The sequence below is a fragment of the Myotis lucifugus genome, unplaced genomic scaffold, assembly GCF_000147115.1.
Source record: "Myotis lucifugus unplaced genomic scaffold, Myoluc2.0 scaffold_57, whole genome shotgun sequence".
NCBI classification, from domain to species: domain Eukaryota; kingdom Metazoa; phylum Chordata; class Mammalia; order Chiroptera; family Vespertilionidae; genus Myotis; species Myotis lucifugus.
This window is the reverse complement of record NW_005871105.1, coordinates 147,654-172,443: the sequence shown is the minus strand read 5'-3', so window position 1 is coordinate 172,443 and position 24,790 is coordinate 147,654. Positions and strand designations below refer to the sequence as shown.

At 41.3% G+C, this 24,790-nt stretch overlaps 2 protein-coding genes across 9 annotated transcripts in view; one reads left to right on the top strand and one right to left on the bottom strand.

The window, feature by feature from the left end:
* PPIL4 (peptidylprolyl isomerase like 4) overlaps nt 1-7,829 on the bottom strand; it is a 33,677-nt gene extending 25,848 nt beyond the window's left edge. For 3 of the 5 annotated variants that reach the window (XR_002829396.1, XM_023754156.1, XM_023754158.1), the window contains exons 1-4: nt 7,703-7,829; nt 1,618-1,685; nt 1,466-1,530; nt 1,052-1,169 (exon numbers count right to left, since the gene is read on the bottom strand). Coding sequence is in view for 4 of the 5 variants with exons in the window: in XM_023754156.1 (XP_023609924.1) it covers nt 1,052-1,169; nt 1,466-1,530; nt 1,618-1,685; nt 7,703-7,808 (357 nt within the window). In the remaining variant the exon portion in view is untranslated. Of the gene's footprint in view, nt 1-1,051; nt 1,170-1,465; nt 1,531-1,617; nt 1,686-4,977; nt 5,352-7,702 lie in introns of those variants that run through there. The other 2 variants (XM_023754157.1, XM_006089162.3) reach the window with 2 other exon arrangements.
* A 78-nt stretch (nt 7,830-7,907) lies between these two features.
* GINM1 (glycoprotein integral membrane 1) lies at nt 7,908-23,549 on the top strand. 4 transcript variants are annotated; one of them, XM_023754154.1, is made up of 9 exons: nt 7,911-8,071; nt 13,135-13,194; nt 13,329-13,425; nt 16,369-16,520; nt 16,990-17,146; nt 17,665-17,798; nt 19,136-19,299; nt 22,363-22,502; nt 22,639-23,549. In XM_023754154.1, exons 1-8 carry the CDS (start codon nt 7,955-7,957, stop codon nt 22,472-22,474), a joined length of 993 nt encoding a protein of 330 aa, XP_023609922.1. In that variant the 5' UTR covers nt 7,911-7,954; the 3' UTR covers nt 22,475-22,502; nt 22,639-23,549. The 4 variants fall into 4 exon arrangements, with proteins under 4 accessions (XP_023609923.1, XP_023609922.1, XP_006089223.1 ...); XM_023754155.1 differs by lacking the exon at nt 17,665-17,798 and adding an exon at nt 18,112-18,140 and having other exon boundaries at nt 7,908-8,071; nt 22,363-23,549; XM_006089161.3 differs by having other exon boundaries at nt 17,668-17,798; nt 22,363-23,549.
* The last annotated feature ends 1,241 nt before the right edge of the window (nt 23,550-24,790 follow it).

The following is a 24,790-nucleotide window of genomic DNA, read 5'->3' as shown; positions in this document are numbered from 1 at the left end:
TAGGAGTTTAATTCGGGCCTTGACTTAGGAGTTTAATTCGTTCGGAGACCGAGCTCGTTAACTCAAATTACTCTATCAACTCAATGCAAAAAATCGGCCGAGAGACAGTTGGTATCTCAAAAAACTCGTTAGTCGGGACACTCGTAAGTTAAGGCCCCACTGTCTATATATATATACACACACACACATACATACATACACTGAGTGGCCAGATTATTATGATCGACCAGATTATTATGACCACCCCATCAGTACTTCATTGACACTTCCAAAAATACTGAATATTGAAAACTTCCTAAGCAAATACTCTCAAGGTTTTATTATTATTATTATTTACATAACTAATTCACTTCATTGTACTGATGAGGTGGTCATAATAATCTGGCCACTCAGTGTGTGTGTGTGTGTGTGTGTGTGTGTGTGAGTGTGTGTGTGTATTTCAAACTGAAATTAGTTAACAGACTGACAAAAAATACACAAAAGATTCTATATTAACTTCATGGATTCTTACCCATTTGTTACTAGTAAGTAAAAATTTTATACATAAAATGTCAACACATATATAGATGTTGCTCTGATTGTTTAAAATACTTGGCCAAAGCAAGGCTCAGTTTCTTCACATGTAAACTGTGAGGGAATAAAAGCATCTTCCCCAAATGGGGTTTCAGTGAGTATTAAAGAAGGCAAAGAATGTAAAGTGCTCAACATGGCCCGTTTTGAAATAAGTAATAAATACAGAAAGGAAACGGGCCACAATGTGAACAGTGATGATCCATGAATGGTAGCATTGGGGGTAATGTTATTTTCTTCTTTGTACTTTTCAGTGTTTTCTAAATTTCTCACAATGGACATGCCTTGCATTTAAAAGAACAAAATAATATTTTTCTTTTTTTTGTGATGTCATATAATTTTTGTTATAAAGAGTGTAATATTTTTCCTTTAACAAATATCTTTGATTGAAATGTTCTCCTTACTGGGTAATTCTAACTTTGTAGGATCCTTATAGTCCCTCATTTTAAAGCAAAACCCATCTTTTCACCCACTTCCTAACCTGAGATCCATGCTGATCACTGCCATTGTTCACCATGGACACAGTGCCTTTCTTCTTGTGCTTAATTCTTGGTACTTTTTCTGCATCAAAAAACCTTGCTTGATCACCATACAGTTGACTGAAAATACATACAATAAGGTAATAAAATATAAGTATTCTCAACACAAAATATAGAAGTACTAGTAACATATAGGGTTGCCATTTCTTTATAGAAATATCGGTATGATTCAAAATATTCCTCACTTCCAGTGGTCGCCAACCGGTGGTCCATGAGGTCCAAAAGGTTGGCGACCGCTGCAGGAACTTGGAAAAAATCTAATTTGAACCATATTTTAAAATGCAGACTGAAATATGTTAGTTAAATAATGTAAAGAGGCAATTCTATTTTACTCATTTAAAAATAAAAGAACTTACCCAAAAACAGACTCTCCTCCACGGCCAGTCCCTGTAGGATCACCAGTTTGGATGATAAAGTCTCTCTATAATATATAGGATACTTTATTAATTCACATAATTTGCTAGATGGTTCCAATAACAAAGAACATGACTAATATCCAGCAACTCACCTGTACATTGTGAATAAGGCAATAATTGTAATATTTTATCTTGCACAACTTCAGGAAATTCAAACAGGCTGAAAGAAAAAAAATAGTAAATTTATCACAGTAGTTCAAATACATTTTAAGCAAGTAAAAGCACAGTTAGTATAATTTAATTTCTAAATTACTATACAAAACCTCTCCCAAATGGTCAAATATTCAAAGCCACAAAAAAAAAAGAGGCAGTGAGCTTAAAAAAGAGCAATATATTTTAAACTATTTTTTAATTCTTTTTCTTAGGGTTTCTTGGGCATGTGAGCTAATGCAGAAAACTGACAATTCTGAGATAAGCAATCATTTATTAATTGATTTTATAAGAGAAAAAAAGAAAAATTAGTTATAATACTGGCCATATCTGAAAATACCATTTCTGCCACTTAAATAGTAAAATATAGGCTAAAAAAACGCCACAAGAGTTCAAGAGAGGGATTGTTTCTGGCTAGAGCAATTAGAAGACCTCGTAGAGACTTTTAAAAAAACTGTATTGGCAGAGAACAGAGAATGTACAACATGTACAATGTTACATTCTATACAATAAAACCCTAATATGCAAATAGACTGAACAGCAGAATGACCAGTCAAGGCGCACTGACCACCAGGGGGAAGATACTCAACGCAGGACTGGCCCCTGGTGGTCAGTGCGCTCCCACAGGGGGAGCACTGCTCAGCCAGAAGCCAGGCTCATGGCTGGCGAGCACAGCGGTGGCGGGAGCCTCACCGCCTCCGCAGCAGCAGCAGCAGCAGCAGCAGCAGCAGCAGCGCTAAGGACCCCTCGGGGGTCCTAGACTGTGAGAGGGTGCAGGCCGGACTGAGGGACTCCCCCCAGTTCATGAATGTCAAGCACTGGGCCTCTAGTGGTACAAATAAATATACAAAAGATGTACGACTCTAGTAGGAAATAATGACAATTAGGGGATGCTGTACATGTGTGGGAGTAGGGGGTATATTGGACATCTCTGCTATAAAGCTAAAACTGCTCTAAAAAAAGTAAAGTCTTAATTTTTAAAAAGGGAGGGGGAGAACCTATATATTAAAAGAGATTTAAGAGATATATCAACCAATATAATACTATATGGTCATTGTTTGGAACCGAAATTACCAAATATTTTTTAAATTCTGTATTGTTTAAAGTATTACATACAGTATTACATGTGTCTCCCCCCAGTGACCTCTCCCAGGCCACCCCCACCCCCCAGCACATGCCCTCACCCCCCTGGTGTCTGTGTCCATTGGTTATGCTTATATGCATGCATACAAGTCCTTTGGTTGATCTTTTACCACCCCGCCCCCCCTTTCCCTGCCTTCCCTCTGAAGTTTGACGTCTATTCCATGCTTCTCTGTCTCTGGATCTATTTTTGTTCATCAGTTTATGTTGTTCATTATATTCCACAAATGACTGAGATCATGTGATATTACCAAATATTTTCTAAATGTTTATGACACATTGGGAAAATACAAATGATACTAAGGAAATAGTTTTTTTATAATACAAAGTAAAAAAGGAAAGAAAAAGAATGGAGAGAGGAAAAGAAGGAGGAAGAAAAATAAATCTGGATATGCTTACTATGGATTGATAAATAGTTATACATATAAACAGATAACCGATCACATGCTTACAAATACATATAAACAGAGTGGGCTTATGTTTTTAGTGTTCCAAGGTATCTTTGCAAACCCATGCTTGTCTGTTCTAATTAGGTGTTAATTAGGTGGAGTAACCCTACCTCCCCTTAGTTCCTCATAGCTCTGGGGAAAGAGGCCCACTCATTTGCCAGGTGCTGGTCCATGTGAAAAGTGGCAACCAAACTCAAAGGAAAGCAAAACCATAATAGGACAAATACAATTCCCTGTAACATCCTTTGATCTCCTGGATCCCACCATCCTTATAGCCAAGCTTACTCCAGTAACACAAGACAATCAATTACTTTCTTTCAGCCAGTTTGACTTGAATTTCTACCACTTGCACAGAAAGTCCTAATACAACACACATATATGGATAAGTCAATATAATGAACCTTCAATGTGTGCCCTCAAAGGGTCAGCTGAGCATTACACGAAGTGTTCAGGATATAGATCTAACTCTGCTTAGGGTCAATGGAGAGACAGCAGCGATCATACTTGACCCAAGATATGAACAATGAGCAGGAAGTCTGCCAGAAGGACAACAGAGGAGAGACTGTGGGGTTGAGGCAACAGGATGAGAGGCGTGGGTATACGGTTGAGTACCTGGTGGTGGGGGTGGGGAGGGGGGTGAGTGTGGGGGAGACAGGTGAGTGTGGGAGGGGTGTGTAACCGGAGGCGCTCACTGTACTGCACCGTGGCTTGTTTCACCCTCTCTGGTAGACTCTGTGCACCATGGGGGCAGGACCCTGACTGTAACAATCTCCCCGGGCCTCCAGATGGCCCTTATGCTGACACATTCTCCACACCGCTGCCTATTACCTTCCTAAAACAAGTTTGCCATGCCTCGATCCTCTTTTTAAAACCTTCGATAGCTACTCTGGTCGTCGGTAGGGCTCGCAAGCCCACTCCCGATCTCACGCATGCCGCCAGACTCGCAGTCGGCCGTCCCGTGCCACATACCATTCCTTCAAGCCACACCAGACTCCTTGCTGTTTCCAGAAAATTCCAAACGAACTCAAAGAAAACCCTCATTCCCACTCATCTTTGAAAGAGCGAGTTCAAGTGTCCTGCATTCTTTGCTTGCTTCCCTTCTCCCGGCACCCAACCTGAAAGAATCACTCTGGTTTCCATAGCAACTCACACAACCTTCCTCTACACTGAAAAGTTCAAAGGGTTCCAGCGTCGACCCCCCCCATCAACCCCCCCGTAGAAAATTACATCCTCCCGGGAAGGCGCCTACCCCAAGGCTTGGCACAATCTTGCCCAGGAGGCGATGAATGAGCATCTGCTCAGGCTCGGGGCACACCTCCGGACAGCCCTTCCGCCATCCCGGCAGGATGTCCACGCCCACTGGCCGAAGCACGCCCTTCCGGCAGTGGGCGTGGACATCCTCCACCGAGGCTTACCGCTCACACTGCAAGGAGGACCGGTTGTGCTCCGGGCCCCAGGAAAGCGCGGTAAAGCCGCTAAAACTTCGGGGGCCCTGGGTATGCCCCCCTGGATATGCCACACACACACGCACTGGAAGACCACAAGCACCCGCCCCCCACTGGCCAGCACCAGACCGGGGAGAAGGGCTGCGCCCCATGAAAACTTCTCTAGCCGAGGCCCGCTCATCGGAGCCGGGTCGCGGGCACGGGGACCGGGCGGCACGGGGAGAAAGGACGTGGCCGCCCGGCGAGAGGTGCGCGGGGCGGGCCTTACCGCGCGGCCGCTCCTCCGTGTACAGGTCGATGACCACGTCGCCCAGGGTGGTCTCCAGCAGAACCGCCATGGAGCCCGCTCCTCCTCCGCAGCCAGCCCCGCGGTGACAGGCGCAGTCCGCGTCGTCCAGGCCTCGCGTCACCCCCGGCGCGACGCCTTATGACGCCATCCCTTCGGCGACACCGCCCCTTCCGGCTGCACTAGCGGCGGCCCCTCCCGTGGATCCCGCCCCCGGCGCGGCCCTTTTTGAAAAATCTTGGTGCGCCCTGGGCTGGGGCGGAATCCCGTCCCAAAAGGGCCTCTGTAGAGGATTCGGTGTCCTGTTTGTGTCCGTCTCAAGGACGGGGCGAGCCCTTGCCGGTTCGGCTCACTGGATAGAGCGTTGGCCTGGGGACTGAAGGGTCCCGGGTTCGATTCCGCTCAGGGGCACATGCCCGGGTTGGGAGCTTAATCCCCAGTGCGGGGTGTGCATGGGGCAGCTAATCAATGATTCTCTCTCATCATTGATGTTTTTCTCTATCCCTCTCTCTTCCTCTCTGAAATCAATAAAAATATATTAAAAAGAAAAAAAAGTAGAACCGGGCAGGCCTCTGAGCGACCTGTTCCTGCCCCTCAGGCCGCCTCAGTCGTAGCCGAGGGCCACCGCGGTGCCACCCACTTGGGCGGGGGACAACACGAAGGCTTCAGCCCCAAATCTCTACTGATTTTGTCCATAATCTTTAACTTAGAAGACATACAAATTACTTTTTGAAAGATCAGACAGAGGCCGAAAACCAGGACTACAGGCTTTATTAGAGGAGAAGGACCTGCCTGCTGTCTCGCAAGGGGAGGACAGCAACTCGTGCAGGGTGGGCGCTCCTTTTGAGGGGCGGAATGGGAAGGAATGGGGGCTTTGCGTACTAGGGGCCCGCTGATGGGTGGCTTACTGTATGGTCCATATAGGAACAAGGACTTAGGGCAGTGGTTCTCAACCTTTCTAATGCCGCGACCCTATAATACAGTTCCTCATGTTGTGGTGACCCCCAACCATAAAATTATTTTCGTTGCTACTTCATAACTGTAATTTTGCTACTGTTATGAATCGTAGTGTAAATATTTGATATGCAGGATGTATTTTCATTGTTACAAATTGAACTAATTAAAGTGTTAACGTAAAAAAACCATTGAAACCTGTAAGGAATTTTTGTGAGTTTATTTGAGCCAAACTGTCGACATATGCCGGGAAGCAGAACCTCAATGAATTGAGATAGTGCTCCGGAGAATGACAGGGTTACATCCGTATTTATACATGAAATTCATTGGTGACAGATTTAAGGAGGTGGGATTAAGCGAAACGGGGAAACCTCTGTGATAGGATAAAAGTAAAATGATGGATACATGCTTCTTTTACCCAGGTAGATGTAAGACAGTTAACAGTCAACAATTTGCATGATAACAATGAAGGAATTTGTAGTATTTGTCCTGGCGCAGGGAACATTTGGTTGTGCCCCAGGGGTTCCAGGAAAAAGGGAAGTTACAAGTTACCCAGACATTTCAAAGGGTATGTTATCTTAGAGGCAAAAAAGGCAAATGGGCTCAGTAAGGATCAAAGTTGATCTTATCAGTGAAGATACCGGCCTAGGAGGTGACTGCCCACCATAACTGCTTCTAGTCAAGTTTAATTTCAGACCATCCTTTGTGGTTATTCCAAGTCTCTGGGTCTGCCAGGCTGCCATGCAGGCCTTCCCTGAGCTTGTCAGGTCAGCATGTGGCCCCTTTCGTCCACAAAAGCATAGTGATTAATCACAAAAACAATATGTAATTATATATGTGTTTTCCGATGGTCTTAGGCGACCCCTGTGAAAGGGTCGTTGGACCCCCAAAGGGGTCGCGACCCACAGGTTGAGAACCACTGGCTTAGGGTATTTGGCAGGTGTGGATTGGTGGTCCAATGTATAGTCCATATAAGGTGCCTGGTTAGTCACTCAGGTATTTCCCGGCTGCCGGTTACATCATACTCCGCCCACCAGTTGGGGGAAAGGGAGGATCTATCACTTTTGGCCTCGGTAGAGAGTTTCTATGCAAAGCTTATTCCCCAAACTCTGCTGGACAAGCTGATCACTCTCATTTATGCCATTGTTTACATACTTCTAACCTCCAATAACTTCATGTCTGACAATGGCACTGATGCCAATATGCTGGTGCGCATGCAGCTTGCTGTACTGCAAGAAATGATTGTTTGGCTCTGACCCAGGGGTCTCATATCTCACACCAGCACCCATGAAACTGGCAAGCTAACTTGTTAATTTGAAAATAGGGCAAAATCTCAGACTTCTCATGGTTTCTGACAATTACTTCCTAAATTCCTGTCTACATATTTATTAACGTCTTACTTATAGCGTTTTTCTCAGACACTAATTTACAATCTGCTTTTTAACAACCTTGGGTACAGATGTCTTCTTGCTTTTAGAAACTCGGTGGCCTGGAAAACCCCAGAGACAGTAATTTTTAAAATTGCCCCAGGCAATTCCCCCATGTACAGCTAAGGGTGAGAACTGCCGACTTGATAACATTTCCCCGTTCAACGTGATATATCTTCTTTTTAGTATATAATAGTGTTCTGACATACGGCAGTTATTTTCACTTTATAGACAGAGGTAAATATATATACACACGGAGATGTAGCTATGTGCATAGATAGACAGTATAATACTAATTTTAAAATAATGGCAACGAAAATGCTTACACTTGAGTAGGAGGAGAAATCCTCCAATCCAGAGCGCCCGTCTAATGACGCCAGAGGACCGTCTCTGACTTGACTCCGCCCCTCGACATTGTGCGGCGCCGCGCATGCGTGGTCCGCTCTTCCCGAGCCGTCGGAGTCGCTCCTCTACCTTGCCCCGCCCCAAGCCCCGCCCCCAGAGCGGGTCCGCCCCGCCCCGGCCCCGCCCCGCCCAGCCCTCCTCGCACCTCGCCGGCCGTCGTTGGCCAGTCTAAAATGGAGGGCGCTCTGCTGGCGCCACTCGCACTCCGTCTGCTCTTGCTCGCGACGTTGCCGGCCGCAGGGTGGCTGCAGACGGGAATCCCTGAGCCGCCGCCGCCCGGAGCTCCGAAGGTAGGACAGGGCGGGCGCAGTGTGGCCGCTCCGCCGCCTGGACCTTCCGGGGAGGCCAGGGCCGGGGGACCGCGGCGTCCGCCAAGACCTATTCCGCCTCAGGCCGCCTGGCCGTGGACTGCGGTCCGCGCGCCCAAAGGAGGAATCGGGGAGAATCACCCCAGGAAATGGGGGGGGGCTGGGGAGGGGGTAATGGGAGAGCGAACGGGGCTCTTGGATGTGTGGTTAAGCCTCGCGACGCGAAGCTTCGGATCTCACGCAGTCTGAATTGTTGCCATCCCGATGGGGTTTCGCTCGAAAATGTACGCGATCGCGAGTGACCCCAGCCTTGGTCATGGCTGCTCCCTGAGTAGAGCCGGGCCTGGGACCGGGCAGCGTCTCTGTGCTCGGGAAATGTGGAAGTTGCTCAATCGGAGCGCGAGCCAGGGCGATTCCAGGTACTGTTTACCCGGCGGCGGCGGGGTCGCCTCCCCGCCCCCCCCCCTCCCCTCCCCCGCCCCCCCCCCTCCCCTCCGCGTGCGGGGCTCGGGCTGCGCGCCGGGGCCGCCGAAGGAGAGATGGAGGCCCACGAAGTAGCCTGGCGCGTCCGTTTGGCCGATGATGTTAGCGAAGTGGTTTTTGGTGGGACCAGCAGCACCGACATCCCCTAGGGACCCAGTGGAGAGGCACTAATCAGACGCTGTGGGGTGGGGCCCACATCTGTTTGAGTGGGTGATTCGCAGGTCAGCTGAAGTGTGAGAACCACCGCATCCTTGTGTTAAAGGGTGTTTGGTCCCCACCGTTGTTGTTGTTGTTGTTTGGTGTGTGTGTGTTTTGAGTCGTGCGTGTGTGTGTGTGTGTGTGTGTGTGTGTGTCTGTGTGTGTCTGTGTCTGTGTGTTTGCCCTAGAGTCGTGCTGACCTAAACCAGTATTTGCCTTTCATCACTTGAATGTAGGCTAGGAAAAGCTTTTCCCAGAATGGAAAGATACATTACAGGTACACCTTTTCTTACTAGGCAGGATCTGAACACTCTGAATTCAGAGACAGCTGACACTATAAATGTCACTTTCTCACTTTCCATTAATTTTTTTGAGTTATGATATTACTCTCCCGGGTACAGACATAACAAACATATCTCACTTTCAGTTCTGCAGAGGCATTCAAAAAAGCCACAACAGCGCAAGCCCTAAGAACCCCTTACAACTGGAAGTATACGTGGACCACAGTTGCAGCTGGTCAAAAATATGAATGTGGTGGGCAATCACCAAGACAATAAATAAAAGGGAAATAATTTCTGAAGTTCAAATAGGACATTGTTGTCCCCCTTTCCAAATTTTAAAGATTCATTATAGTCACTTTGAACCCAAAAGACATTTGAGTCTGTCGGTATAATCGGAGAAAAATGCGTTTTGACTGCAAGCTGAAAATACTCCAGACTGTGGTCTCCTAGTTCATCATTTCAGTTCTCCTTACTACCCCTTCATTCCAGTTTGGAAAGTTCAGATCTAAACTTAGAATTTCGTAGATGAAATGAGTGTGGAATCGCTAGAAGGAGAATCTCATTCTGTGGAAATGTTTATATGGGAAGCTGACACCTGTTGACCTAAACATTTTCATTGTTTTATTGTCTGGGAATCAAACCTTCCACCCTTTGGTCCGCAGGCCGACGTTCTAACCACTGAGGAAAACTGGCCGGGGCTTCAATGTTTTATTGTAAAAAATTTCAAATGTGCAAAACATCTGAAAAATTTTACAGTGGTCACCCATATTACCTAGTACAATGATGGTGTATGGTCTGCTCTCTCCATGACAGTAGCCATTGGACTACTGTGGCTATTGAGTATTTGAAATGTGGCCAATGAGACCGAGAAACCAAGTTTTAAAATTTTTATTTAACTAGTTTTGGTTAATTTAAATGAAGAAAGCCACATATGGTGAATGGGTGCCGTATTGAATAGTATAAACGTAGACACCATTAAGGTTTCACTGTACTTGCGGTACCACAGATTGGCTCATCTCTTCATTTTTGTGTCCACCCTGCTCTAAATGTAAGAACATTTGTTGGGAGGTGGGAGTGGGCAGGGAGAGGTTAATGGGGGGAAAGGGGATATATGTAATAGTTTCAACAATAAAGAATTTTTTAAAATTAAGATAAAAGAAAATTTGTTTAAGTCAGGAATATTTTCCCTATTTCCCCTCAGTGATTCAGATTTACTGGATTATAAACTTTTTGTTTTGTTTATATATGGAGTTGTCAGAAGTTGAGGCTAGATTATAAAACTAATAACATTTTTATAGTATATTCTTCTAATATTAAAATACATGGTCACCAAAAAGAGGCATCCAGAGGACACTTATTTTCTTATATGTATTAATATTTATTTTATATATTTCCCTCAAGAGTTACTCATTTATTTTAAACTAGGTATCTATTATCTTGGTCCTTAGGAAGTGGTTGTGTCCCTGAGGGCTATCCTATATAATAAAAGCCTAATATGCTAAGTGTCCCGTCGTCCAGTCGTCTGTTCAGCCAATCAAAGCATAATATGCTAATAATATGCTAAGGCCGCTCAACCGCTGGCTATGATGTGCACTGACCACCAGGGGGCAGATGCTCAATGCAAAAACTGCCCCCTGGTGGTCAGTGCACTCCCACAGCCAACCTCCCACAGCCAGCCAACCTCTCCCGGTCCCTCCTTGAGCCAGCAAACCTCCTACGGTCCCTCTCCTTGTCCCTCCGGCCCCATCCAGCAGGCCCTGTCTGGCAGCTGGCCGGCCCCCAGGCCCCGGCCGGCAGCCCCAGCAGCCCCACCCAACAGGACTGGGCAAGATGGCCCCCAATAGGCCCTGATCACCAGCCAGGCCTAGGGACCCCACTGGTGCACAAATTTTGTGCACCAGGCCTCTAGTCTTGTGAATAAAGAAATTAGAGGAAGAGTTGAAAATGGGTGAGGAGAAATTTCAGTTCTGCCACCCATTTTCTTTTTTATAATAGATTTTTATTGATTTTTAGAGAAAGAGGAAGGAGAGGGATAGAGAGATGAAAACATTGATGAGAAAGAAACATCATCTATTGGCAGCCTCCTGCACGCTCCCGGGCATGTGCCCTCTGCCACCCACTTTCTAAGTATACACCACTCTGGCTGGTAAACCTGAACTTCCAGTTCAGTAAGGTTCTCAGGAAGAGTAACAAATACAACCTCTCTCTGAACTTCGCCTCAGGAGGCAATAAGGGATTCGAATCTCTTCTGAAATGTAATCATTCAGAAGGACCCCCCAAAATTGAACTTGGTTCTTTAGAAAATACACTATGCTAGTGTCTGTTAATTGTCTTTTACAAATCCCATCTTTTACTGGGCAAGTGATATATGTAAGTGCAGTTAATTATTAACAGTACAGTGTATGTTCACTACTGAAAGGCAGGAGCTATAAAGCAGTTTCTTAGAACATTGTCATTGGAGAGTTATCTCTGGGCTGTAAGAACAATAGTCTGCAGTTAACAGATCCTCTAGTTTGAAAACAGAAAATTTTGACTAGAATTTGTACATATACAAAACAGTATAGTAATTAACTTGATGGCTTATTGATTATTGGTTTGTTATAGAGATGAGTTTATTGCTTCTAGCTTAGTTCTAGAGTAGGGTGGGTTAGGAGAAAGCTGGGCTGATTCTGAGGAATCACTACTGCAAAAGCTTCCTAGGCTCCAATGGGAGTTGGGACGTGTACAAAATCAGCTTTAGTGTATGGTGTGGGCCTTAACCATGTTCGAATCCTGTTCTGCTATTGGAATCAACTCAACCTCTTAAAATCAGTTCAGTCTTATTCTCTCATTTGTTGGAAATATAGGAAGTACTGGGGATAGTCACAGTACTAAGAAATATACTTATATATTACTTTGATATTTATGAAGGATTTTCTTCTTTTCAAAGTTAAGAATACCCCAAGTAAAAAGTATTTTAGAAGAGTATTATTTTTTATGGGATAGCAACATGAATAAACTTAGAGAAGAATATGATTTATAAATGAAAAATTGTAATTCCTGTGGCCAGTGGTGAATACTTCTTAAAATATTGCTTTCTTGTCTATAGAAAGCATGTCATTAATATACTTAGCTATTGGAGTAGACTGCTTTTGAGCATATCTTGGGAGGCACTAAAGCTGATTGTACACTACACGTAACTTGTCCACGGGTAAGAGACAATTTTAAAAGGGTTAGAGAACTTTGTTTATGAAAACAAAAAGTTGGAAACAATTCAAATGTCCATTGGTAGTGGAACAAATAAGTAAATTTGTAATCATTTGATGGAATTAATTATGCAGCACTGTAAATAACACTACATCTGCATGCATCAACAATTTTAAATAGGTCAATATCTCTGATGAACATAGGTGCTAAAATCCTCAACAAAATATTAGCAAACGAGATCCAGCAATACATTAAAAAGATCATACACTATGATCAAGTGGGATTTTTTTTCTGGGGATGCAAGGTTGGTACAATATCTGCAAATCAATAAACGTAATAACATCACAAACAAAATGAAGGATAAAAATCACATGATCATATCAATAGATGAGGAAAAAGCTTTTGATGAAATCCAGCACCCATTTATGATAAAAACTATCAGCAAAGTGGAAATAGAGGGAACATACTTCTATGTAATAAAGGCTATATATCACAAACCCACAGCCAACATCATCCTCAATAGGCTGTCAGAGGGGGGGGCGTTGAGGGCAGAGCGAGGTGAAGGGATTAAGCAAAAAAAAACAACAACCTCATAGACACAGACAACAGTATGGTGATTATCGAAGGGAAAGGGGTGCAGAGAGTAGAGGGTTAAGGGAGGATAAATGACTTGACTTGGGATGGTGAACACACGATACACTATACAGATCTTTTATTGTAGAACTAGCGGCCCAGTGCATAAAAAAGGCAATAAAATGAAAATGATGTGTTTTTACAAATGTTCTTTTAATGTCATAAGTGATTATACCATAAATATATTGAGGGAGGGGGGAAGAACAGTTAATTTCAGTTTGTGAAATGTATACCTATTCAATTTATATCATATTTGATTTTCAGGACAGCATAAGAATTAATGTAACTACCCTGAAAGATGATGGGGAGGTATCTAAAGAACAGGTTTGTCTCCTTTGATTGTTTTTAATATCACTTAGCTAAATATTATGTAGCCTATTTTAATTTAGATAATGTATTTTTTATATGAAGAGTTGTTGTCATTTATAAACCATATGTATATGCTGCTTTATTTTAAGGTTGTTCTTAACATAACCTATGAGAGTGGACAGGTATATGTAAATGACTTCCCTGTAAATAGTGGTGTAACCCGAATAAGCTGTCAGACTTTGATAGGTGAGTACTACTAAATTATTTCCATAATTTTGCTGTTTTTAATAATTGTAAATTAGTAAAACAGTTCTTTGATGTTATATATTTTCATTCTTAATTAATAATTTACATTATTACTAATGTGTTTTAACACTGTTTTCAGTTTACATTGGTTATTTCTGTATATTTTTTCATGAGATTGGCATTGATGGAACTGCATTTGTAGTAGGTTGATAGCATATAAGAATGTCTATTGCCAAAACCGGTTTGGCTCGGTGGATGGAGCGTCGGCCTGCGGACTGAAGGGTCCCAGGTTCGATTCCGGTCAAGGGCATGTACCTTGGTTGCGGGCACATCCCCAGTGGGAGGTGTGCAGGAGCAGCTGGTCGGTGTTTCTCACTCGTCGATGTTTCTAACTCTCTATCCCTCTCCCTTCCTCTCTGTTAAAAATCAATAAAATATATTTAAAAAAAAAAAAAAGAATGTCCATAGAGGTAGTAAATGAAGATTTATAAGTAAGAGGCAAAATCCTGGGGAAGTGGCTTTTCACATTTGTGAAAAAGAAAAATTGTCTGATTCTTTAGTTTTCACTTTCTTCTACTCCTATGCCTGCATAACATTTTTCTTCTTAACTTTTAAATTTTTTGAGTTGTTGAAAGACAAAATTTGTTACATTGGAATGTGTACTATATTATTTGAATGAAATAAAAAATATGATAAATATATATATGTATATTTAAATGTATGCATTTAAGATAGTAAATTTTTCTCTGAGCACTTATAGCCTGTACTTGTTATAAATTTTTATTATCATTTAGTTTGTAGTGTTTTCTAAATTATTTGTTTTGATATTTTCTTGTTCTATGAATCGTTTCAGAAATAGATTGTTTAATTTCCAAATACTTTGGGGGTGTTTTCATCATTCTTCTTCATCTGATTGGTTTTTATATTAATTTACTGTTCTTTTAATGGTTACCCTTGAGATCAATAAACTAGTACTTTTCTCATTTCCCAAAAAATGCAAGAACCTTAGAACACTTAAATTCCATTTATTCTCTTTCTGGTTTTGTGGTGTTATTGTCATGCATTTTAACTCTGTGTACATCATCATTACTGTTGTTGTTTCCTATGGGCCAGTACTCATTTATGTTTGCCCTCACGGTTACCCTTTCCATTGCTCATTCCTTCCTGAATCTCTGTGTTCCCCTCTGGGGTAATTTTCCCTTTGCCTAAAGCAGTGGTCGGCAAACTGCAGCCCCTTGAGTGCGGCTCTTCCACAAAATACCATGTGCGGGCGCGCACGTACACTGCGATTGAAACTTCGTGGCCCCACTCAAGGGGCCAAAGAGCTGCATGTGGCTCGCGAACCGCAGTTTGCCGACCACTGGCCTAAAGAATTCCCCTTACTATTTTTTTTTTCTGGTGCAGATTTGTTAGCAATGAATCATGTAAGCTTTTGTTTGTCATCTTCTGTAATTTCTACTGAGAATCAGTGTGTCATTGCCCATTGAGAATAATATTATTTTTCTGTTTTTTTCTGGTTGCTTTAAAGATTTTTTTCTTTGTCTTTGATTTTCAGTAGTTTTACTATGATGTACCCAAGTGTGGGTTTTTTAATCTGTGACTTAATGTTTTTTGTCAGTTTTGAGAAGTTTGGGGCCATTTTCTTTTCAACAAATGAAACAGCAAAGTCAACGAGGAACAGTTTTATGAAGACTTAGTCAGATTGAGCTAAAATGCCAGGTTCTTAATAGAAATGTCTGCACCTATTTAAAAAATTTACAAAAGTGGGTCTATACCATCTAGAGATTTGGTTTATTAAGATTGAGGTAAGGCTCTGTTATCTATACTGTTCTAGGTGTTTCTGATGCATAGTTAGAATTTAGAACCAGACCAGGTGTTTGAACGTTTATATTTACTTTAAATTAAGTGTTTATAATTGTGAATGGAGTCACTGTTTAACAAAAGCTATAGAACAAAAAGCTTGATGCATACTCCCAAGGAATTCAGCCTAGTCCCGGAGCAGGTTTATAAGCAAAGAGCTACCATTAGTGCTTTAAAAATCAGAAAAGGTATGAACTCAGCATTGTAGGGATACAGTGCTAAACTTCCTAAGTTGGAATTTATTTTTAAAATGTGAGAAGTACAGAGCATTCCAGATAAAGGGAATAGCCCTCTAAAGGCACAGAATCAGTTTAAACCACTGGGTCTGCATTTAAAATAGCTCTCTGTGTTGCATTTTAGCAAATAATCCTCAGATGATAACATTTAAGGGACAGCAACTAAATGTTCTTTTGCGACAGTTTCATTGGTATCTGTTGATTTATCCTTTTTGTAGCACTTTCTGCCTTAGTAAGTAGCCACGAACTCTGTAAACTAGCTACAACTGCCACACCCCATCTCTACTTGGGGGAGGGGGTTCTTAGCTAGGGAGGAACATGGTCAGTAGCTAATCCTACCCTGTCATCCATTAATAGGGAGTTGTTACAGGGCTTTCCCACTTTCTTCCCCTTTCCTTCCCTTTCCAACAGTAACAGATCACTTACTGGGGAAAGAATTGAGCAAAAGAGTCAATTGTCTTAGCCCTGTCTATTACTGGATTTTGTGAGTGAATGAATGCATGAATGTGCTTACTTTGCACATGGCATTGACTGTTCTTCTGACCTGCTTTGTAAATAGTTATGCCACGTTGGTTAGGAAGGATGTTGCCAGTCTGGTGTTTCCTACAAAATCTACAGACCATCAAGCAGTTTTCCCTTTCAAATGACTATAAGCATTGTAATGATCCTCCAGGTCGTCTTTGTTTTCATAAATCTGAAATATCAATGAGGTCAGAGATGAAGAGAGCCTAAGAAATCAGCTTACAACTATCTTGTTCCATGTAAATGTCATCAAAATAATCAAATTCAGTAGCAGATTTATAGGCATTTTTTTGTTCAAAGCTGTCACTTTTTTTTTTTTATATAGTGAAGAATGAAAATCTAGAAAATTTGAATGAAAAAGAATATTTTGGAATTATCAGTGTAAGGATTTTAGTTCGAGAGTGGCCTATGACATCTGGTTCCAGTTTGCGACTAATTGTCATTCAAGAAGAGGTAGTAGAGATTGATGGAAAACAAGTAAGATAATATGCTTATTAATTGGGAACTAAATTGTAAAGATTTGTGCTAGTTTTTATGCATGTGTTCAATTATTTTATTATTTATTTCTGACTTCATAGGAGAAAAGGTACTCTTAATGTTGCCTATATTCAGTTAGAATTTTTTATTTGTTTTAGCATTTACAAGTAAGTAAAGAGATTGAATTTGGTTCATAACTGCTACCATTTCCTCTGGCTAAGTCTCTCTAAGTTAATGAAATAGAACTGAAAGCAAGCAGATATTAATGAGTGCTACAGCACACAGGAGTATGATTAAAGTTGCAAATTAAATGCTTCAGAATTGGGGGGGGGCAATAAAAAGAAATTGTGTGAATATGACAAGTTTCTTAATTACAGAAATTAGGAGGGAAATTTCAGTTTTAAATTCTTAGGGGATTGTACCATTATTTAAAATGGAGTACATAATTGCTTTTTTTCTTTTTTAATAGGCTCAACAAAAGGATGTTACTGAAATTGATCTTTTAGTTAAGAACCAGGGAATACTCAGACATACAAACTACACGCTACCTTTGGAAAAAAGCATGCTGTACTCCATTTCCAGAGATGATGACATTTTATTTACCCTTCCCAACCTTTCCAAAAAAGGTACTTTAAAAGGCCATTATTGATTTCTTTAGTTGGTAGCTTTTAAATCATAGTTAATATGTTTGAAATAAGGTTCTTTCAGAAATGCTTTATAACATGTATTACTTTATATATCTATTTGAGGACTCTGTGTTGTCTTAATAGAGTATTATCAATGCTGATTGTATAGAGATATTTTGCTGTAATTATCTACTCTTACTCTGGGTAATCATCATATAACATGTAATAAGATTATCATTCATTTAAAGGAAGAAGTATTCATTTTTTCCAATGAAATGGAACTTTAGAAAATTTGACTATGTGACAGAATCATAACTGCTATAGTTTCCTTTTAATGGTCTTAGTTTATGGCTCCTTTCTTGCATTTAAATATGAGTAACCAAATATGTTTATTTTTTCGCCCATGGAAAGATTGATATTCTTGCTATCTAAATGTTACCAGCATAGCAATCTTAGGACTGGTAGGAGAGACACCAGCATGCGCCTAGCATTTCGGTAACTTGGCTCTTCCTCCTCAGTAGAAAGTGTTAGTTCACTACAGACCACCAGCCAGTATCTTATCAGGAATGTGGAAACCACCGTAGATGGCGATGCTTTACCTGGCAAATTACCTGAAACTCCTCTCAGAGCAGAGGCTCCATCTTCCTATAAGGTAAATTAGGAATTTTGGATTATCTCCACAAACATTTATGGTTTTTAAGAAAAGAGCATACTGAGATGAAAAGCATGTGGTTTGGAACCATGGGACAGTGTTAATCATGAACTCTTAACTGTTTTAATGTGGTATTTTTAGGTATTTTTTTTTCTTTTTCAAGTTTCATTTAATAATAATGTAGTCAGATAATGATTATCAAAGCACTGGATTTCATTGTGTTGTGGATTTTCAGTTCCTGTCTTTCTCACATCCCCATTTGTCTGTTATTTTATGACTCCCACCTCGCTGCACACACATGTGGTGCCCTCAGCATCTTGCGCAGTGACTAAGCACACCTGGGTAAGCGTGCGCTTTCTGGAGTCAGACTGCCTAGGTTTGCATCCTGGTTCTGCCTGCCACTTACTAGTTGTGTGATCTTGAACAAGCCTGGTCTCTGTTTATCTGTGCAATGGGACACCACTTAAGTCTGTAAAGCAGTGCCTAGGTGAAGCGGCTGCTGAAAGGATTAATAAATGGGTACAGATGTAAATATGCATTGGCACCTACTAAGTACTCACATATTATGAATGACCTTCTACTGCTGATTGGGAAATATTCAGGGTTCAGAGAGTGTCCCTCTCTCTAGGGCTAGGTCCTTTACTCAAAATAATTTCCATTTAAATGAGCAGGTGTGTGGTTAGTCTTAGGATTCCAGAGATGATTATTGAAAGTTCTCACTCAAGATTGGGGTTACTGAAAAAACCCAGGTCACTTTTTGCTGCCTGAACTCTTATGTAGTATCTTTACTCTGCCTACCTCGCTTCCCTCAGAACAAGATAGCCCAGGAACAGACTGCTTTCAAAGCCCAGGCCATTGGTGCTGCCTTAGTATCTTCCCTCATTCTTTACTATAGCAACATGTTTTGCACACAGCAAATTCCCCATGTGTTCCAGGAGCTAGTACTGTGATTCTCTTTTCCTTTTCTTGTCCTCCAACTATTGGAAACACATAGTTGACTCCAGTGCATTTTGTATAAAGTAGACTAGCCTAACCTCTGGTTATTTAGCAATTACTTTCACTTGGTGTATAGTTAGAGAACAGTATAATTGTAAAGAATAGTAATATTTCTGTCTTAGAATTTTAATATTTAAAATTATAAATAACTTCACTGAGGTAAGTTTTAAAATGAAATGCACTCATTAAAAAGAACAGTTAAGTTTTGACAAGTGTAGACATCCATGTAACCACTACCACAATCAAGATACAGAATATTATCACCCCAAAACTAGAATATGGTTTTTAAAGTTTTTTAGAACTCAAATGAAATGCGTATGTAATCAAAAGTCTTTTTTTAGGTGATGTGTCAGTGGATGGAAAAGTTCAGAAAAGATCTGTGCAGGTTCTGGAACAGTGTTTTCCCAGTATTCTTTATGTTTTTGAACATCATGGTGGTTGGAATTATAGGAGCAGCTGTGGTAATAACCATCTTAAAGGTGCTTTTCCCAGTTTGTGAATACAAGTAAGTATTTTTTACTTTTGAAACATTAGTATTTTTAGTGATTAATAGCTAGGTTGTAGTTACTGTATATTTTTTGCTTTTTAAAAAATTTTGTATTTTTCAATTACTGTTGACATTCAATATTATATTAGTTTCAGGTGTACTGCATAATGATCAGACTTTATATAACTTGCAAGGTGATCCTCCCAGTAAGTCCAGTACCCACCTGACACCATAGATGGTTATTACAGTATAATTTACTATATTCCCTATGCTGTACTTTTCATCCCTGTGACTATTCTGTAACTACCAATTTGTACTTCTTAATCCCTTCACCTTTTTCACCCGTCCTCCCCAAAGTCCCTCCCATCTGGCAACCATCAGTTTTTTCTCTGTATCAGTTTGTTTCTGTTTTAATTATAGTATTTGTAGATTGCGCATGTAAATGAAATCATACAGTATTTGTCTTTCTCTGTCTGGCTTATTTCACTTAGTGTAATACCCTCTAGGTCCATCCATGCTATAGCAAATGGTAAGATTTCACTCGTTTTTAGGCTGAGTACTATTCTGTTGTATAAATGTACCACATCTTCTTTATCCATTGTCTATCAGAGGACACTTAGGTTGCTTCCATACCTTGGCTATTATAAATAATGCTACAGTGAACATAGGGAAGCATATATCTTTTTGAATTTGTGTTTTGGAGTTCTTTGGATAAATACCCAGAAGTGGGATTGCTGGGTCATATGGTAATTCTACTTGTAAATTTTTGAGGAACTTCCATACTGTTCTCCATCGTCGCTGTACCAGTTTACATCCCCACTAACAGTGCACGAAGGGTTCCATTTTCTCCACCACCTCATCTACACTTTGTTGAGTTATTGATGATAGCCATTCTATCAAGTGTGAGGTGATATCTCATTTTGCATTTCTCTGACTAGTGATGTTGAGCATCTTTTCATATGTCTATTGGCTATCTATCTGTATGTCCCCTTTGGAGAAAAGTCTGTTCAGATCCTATGCCCATTTTTTTAATCAGAGTCTTTGGGTTTTGGTGGGGTTTTTTTGGTGTTAAGCTCTATGAGTACTTTAATGTATTTTGGATATTAACCCCTTATCAGGTGTATCATCGGCAAATATCTTCTTCCATTCATGTTATTTCCAATAATGCTGTAGTGTTCATTTGTTAATATATGTATATATCTTTACACATGTATATTTATGTGGAATAGATTCCTAAAACTAAAATTACTGGATGAAAGAGTGTATGTAATTAACATTTCCTCAACACTGGTAATAGTTTTTGCTGTGTGGCCAAAAATATAACCCATTTTAATTTACATTTTCCTCTTTTTTAAAAAAAAATACATTTTTATTGATTTCAGAGAGGAAGGGAGAAGGGGAGAGAGAAACATCAATGAGTTCTAGCCAGTTTGGCTCAGTGGATAGAGCACTGACCTGCGGACCAAAGGGTCCCGGGTTCGATTCTGGTCAAGGGCATGTGCCTTGGTTGAAAGCTCCTCCCTGGCCTGGGCCCTGGTCAGGGGGCATGTAGGAGGCAACCAATCAATGTGTTTCTTTCACATCGAGGTTTCTCTGTCTTTCCCTCTCTTCCACTCTCCCTAAAAATCAATGGAACAATATACTTGGGTGAGGATTAACAACAAAAAATAGAAACATCAGTGATTAGTACCTTTGATCGGCTGTCTCATACATGCCCCCTACTGGGGATCAAGCCCCAACCCGGGCATGTGCCCTGACCAGTAATTGAACTGTGACCTTCTGAATCATAGATGGGACACTCAACCACTGAGCCACACTGGCCAGGCTGAATTTTCTTAATAGCATCTTTGCTAGTCTAGGTGTAGCTAAATCTAGCATCTTTGTGATAATTAGCTATATATATATTCCTCCTGTGATATGTCTGTTTATAGCATTACCCTATTTTTTCAATTGCATTGCCTTTTATAATCATTAATATGTAGGGGCTCCTTTGTCTGTTATACATCCATAATATGTATTGCAGAAATATCTTTTTTTATCCCAGACTACAATTTGTCTTTTGCTCTTGTGTATGGTATCCATTATCATATGGAAGTTTTACATTTGGAGTGAAAGCAATTCATGTTTTTCCTTTATGACTTCTAGGGTTTTTAATGTTCTTAAGTAGACCTTTCCTATCTTAAAAAAACATGTTTTCTTAAAACTCATTTTTTTTATCATCACTTTTGTGTATAGTTTAAGCTAGAGTAGTAACTTGCCCATTACTTGGAATGTTAACTTACTATGAACTAAATTCCAGCATACATTAGTCTTGTTTCTGGACTCTCTTCTTCCACTGATCTATTTAACTATTCCTATGACCATGGCAGTTTTGTTATGATGTTTTTTTTCTTTGTTCTTACGATTCTGCATTCTCTTTTTATTTTTTATTGACAGTATACAGATGTCCCCCATATTCCTCCCCTTTGCCCCCCTCAGCCCCTGTAATTATTATAATATTTCAATAAAATCTTTGTTAGCTGTTTAGGGCAGCTGTTTCTTCTCCCCATTGTTCTGTCTAAAAAATTGTTACAGCAGTTCTTGCAGTTTCTCTCCTATGAACTTTATAATCAGCTTGTTCAGTTTTATAAACTAACTTCTGTTGATGGTTTGATTAGGATGATATTGAACTTGCAGTACAGGGTCTTGGATCCAATGCAAAGATCTCCCCTCTGGTCAGGGATGTTAGTAGCAAAAGGAGAAATGCTGTCTAAAGATCTAAGGTTCCATTCCAGCAGTGAGTACTGTTTAGAAAGCTGCTTGGGCCTAGTCTTTTTGCCCAGCTTGTGCAAGTTTAGGGCTCTACCTTCCTGTCTTGGAGATCTATTCTTAATCCTTTCCTTTCCTACAGTACCAAGTAAGGAACTTCCTCTTAGACCTTTATATTTTCTCAGTTTGCTTAAAGTGAACTTTGGACTCAAGAGTTTGTACAATCATTATAAACTAGATAAAATGAAGCAAAGCACCTAACCCCAGGTATATATTTCATTATAACCTTGAAGTAGCTCTATCTTACTACCAATTTTAATTTTTATATTTCAGAGGAATTCTTCAGTTGGATAAAGTTAATATTATACCCGTGGCAGCTGTCAACTTATATGCAGATGGTCCTGAGAAAACAGCAGAAATCCTTGAAGATAAAATATGTATTTGAAACACCACCTCAAATCATGGACTCTGAAGTTTGTTGGCTCTAAATTTGCCACTTGAATGTTTCTTTAAATCATTAAGAATCAGTTTACACACTAGAGAAATTGCTCAACTCCTAAAACTTGACCTTTAAAATGTCAAGTTAAAGTTCACCTTATTCTTTAACAGGGCTGGCTATTCAGATGAAATTTTAAACAACGTGGAAGAGAAGACAAGTGAAGAAACTTTGAAATTACCAAAAAGGAAAAAAAATGGGCAAGACAAAATGCCATGTGCCAATACTTTACAAGGTGCCTTTGTTAAGGAAGTTATATCCACTTAATTACTATAATATATAAGACTTTATGAAAAGCACTTTATGAAATTCTAATTTAAAAACTCAAGAACTTAACACTTATTTTTTTATTCAGTCAAATGTGCCTTTATATTGTCTGTGACTCAGTATAAAAATCACTGAAGTGTATCATGATTTCATTGTACCAAGACCACTTGCCTTGAATGCACTAGGATTCAAAAATAATAGTGACATGTTCTCACTCTAAAATAAACGTTTTTTGAGGAAAAAATAGTCTTTTTGGCATAAAAACTTTACCCAAGCTTGAATTACTTCTGTATAATAGCTGCTTTCACATACACTGGCTGAAACCAACATTCAAGTCAGTTAAAAGGACCATCAGTATCATGGAATTAGAATATACCTTATGGTTCTAAGTATATGTTTATTCTACAGTAATGTTTGGCCTTTTTTTTTTTTTTTTTTTAACCATTACCCTATTGACTTATATTTTACAGTGTGACCTAATTCATACAGTACTTATCTTTACTCCATGTGATAGATACCTTCTATTCTGTTTTGTCAGTAAGGTTTTTATTGCAACCCATCATTTTAAACACACTGTCCAAGAAAGTTATGGCAAGTTTTTAAAGCCACTTTATGTTTAGGCTAAATAGGTATGGATGTATGGGAGAAGCATGGCAGGTAGAGAGTAAAGTTTTGCCTGTATTTAATAAGGAATAACAGCCCTGTGAAATGTACTATCTCCATATTATCTACACTAATAAAAGACAAACATGCAAAATGACCGTACCTTTGCTACATCTTAAGCCACACCCACCAGCCAATCAGAGCGACTATATGCAAATTAACCCAACCAAGATGGCGTCCGACAGCCACGGAGCTGGAGCAAGCAGGAGGCTTGGTTGCCCCAATGATGGAGGAAGCCAAGCTTCCCATTTGCCGAGCCGGGCTCTGAGCTCCACTCAAAGCAACAAAGTTTCAATTATAGAAGGTAAATAAACCCCAGATACCTGCTTTCAGCTGGCCGTGGCCATGGAGTTGGAGCAAGCAGGAGGCTTCCCTCCCACCCAACCTGGCTGGTTCTGAGCTCCTCTCAAGGTTACAAAGTTTCAATTATAGAAAGTAAATAATCCCCAGAAGAAAAAAGAAAAAAAGGAGAGGCTGGGAGCTTCCGTCACCGGGGGGCTTGGCCAGCCTGAAAACAGCCCTCAGCCCCTCACCCAGGCTGGCCAAACCTCCATGGGGTGAGGGTCCCCCACTGGGGGGGGCTTGACCAGCCTGCAAACAGCCATCAGCCCCTCACCCAGGCTGGCCAGACACCCCAGTGGGGACCCTGACCCTGAAGGGAGTGTGACCAGCTGCAAACAGCCATCAGCCCCTCACCCAGGCTGGCCAGGCACCCAGCGGGACCCCCACCCTGATCCGGGACACCCCTCAGGGCAAACCAGCCGGCCCCCACCCATGCACCAGGCCTCTATCCTATATAAAAAAAGGGTAACATGCAAACTGACCCTAACAGCAAAACGACTGGGAATGACTGGTCACTATGACACACACTGACCACCAGGGGGCAGACGCTCAATGCAGGAGATGCCCCCTGGTGGTCAGTGCGCTCTCACATGGGGAGCTCTGCTCAGCCACAAGCCAGGCTGATGGCTGCCAGTACAGTGGTGGTGGTGAGAGCCTCTCCTGCCTCCTCAGCAGCACTAAGGATGTCCGACTGCAGCTTAGGCCTGCTCCCCGCTGGCAAGTGGACATCCCCCGAGGGCTGCCGGGCTGCCAGAGGGATGTCTGACTGCCAGCTTGGGCCCGATCCTCCAGGGAGTGGGCCTAAGCCAGCAGGTGGACAGCCTCCAAGGGGTCCCAGACTGCAAGAGGGCATAAGCCGGGCTGAGGGACCCCCACCCCGAGTGCACAAATTTTTGTGCACCAGGCCTCTAGTAGAATAAATAATAGCATACAATGTAGATCTTAAAGTCACCCAGTTGGTCACACTATTTTCTGTCCTTCCTCACTAAGTTG

What these genes read in the sequence shown, in the direction of transcription:
- GINM1 (XM_023754154.1), top strand. Translation starts at nt 7,955, where the DNA reads ATGGAGGGCGCTCTGCTGGCGCCACTCGCACTCCGTCTGCTCTTGCTC. An exon ending in GGGAGGTATCTAAAGAACAG is followed by an intron (nt 13,195 to 13,328) that starts GTTTGTCTCCTT and finishes CTTTATTTTAAG; the next exon opens with GTTGTTCTTAACATAACCTA. An exon ending in TCCCAACCTTTCCAAAAAAG is followed by an intron (nt 17,147 to 17,664) that starts GTACTTTAAAAG and finishes CTTCCTCCTCAG; the next exon opens with TAGAAAGTGTTAGTTCACTA.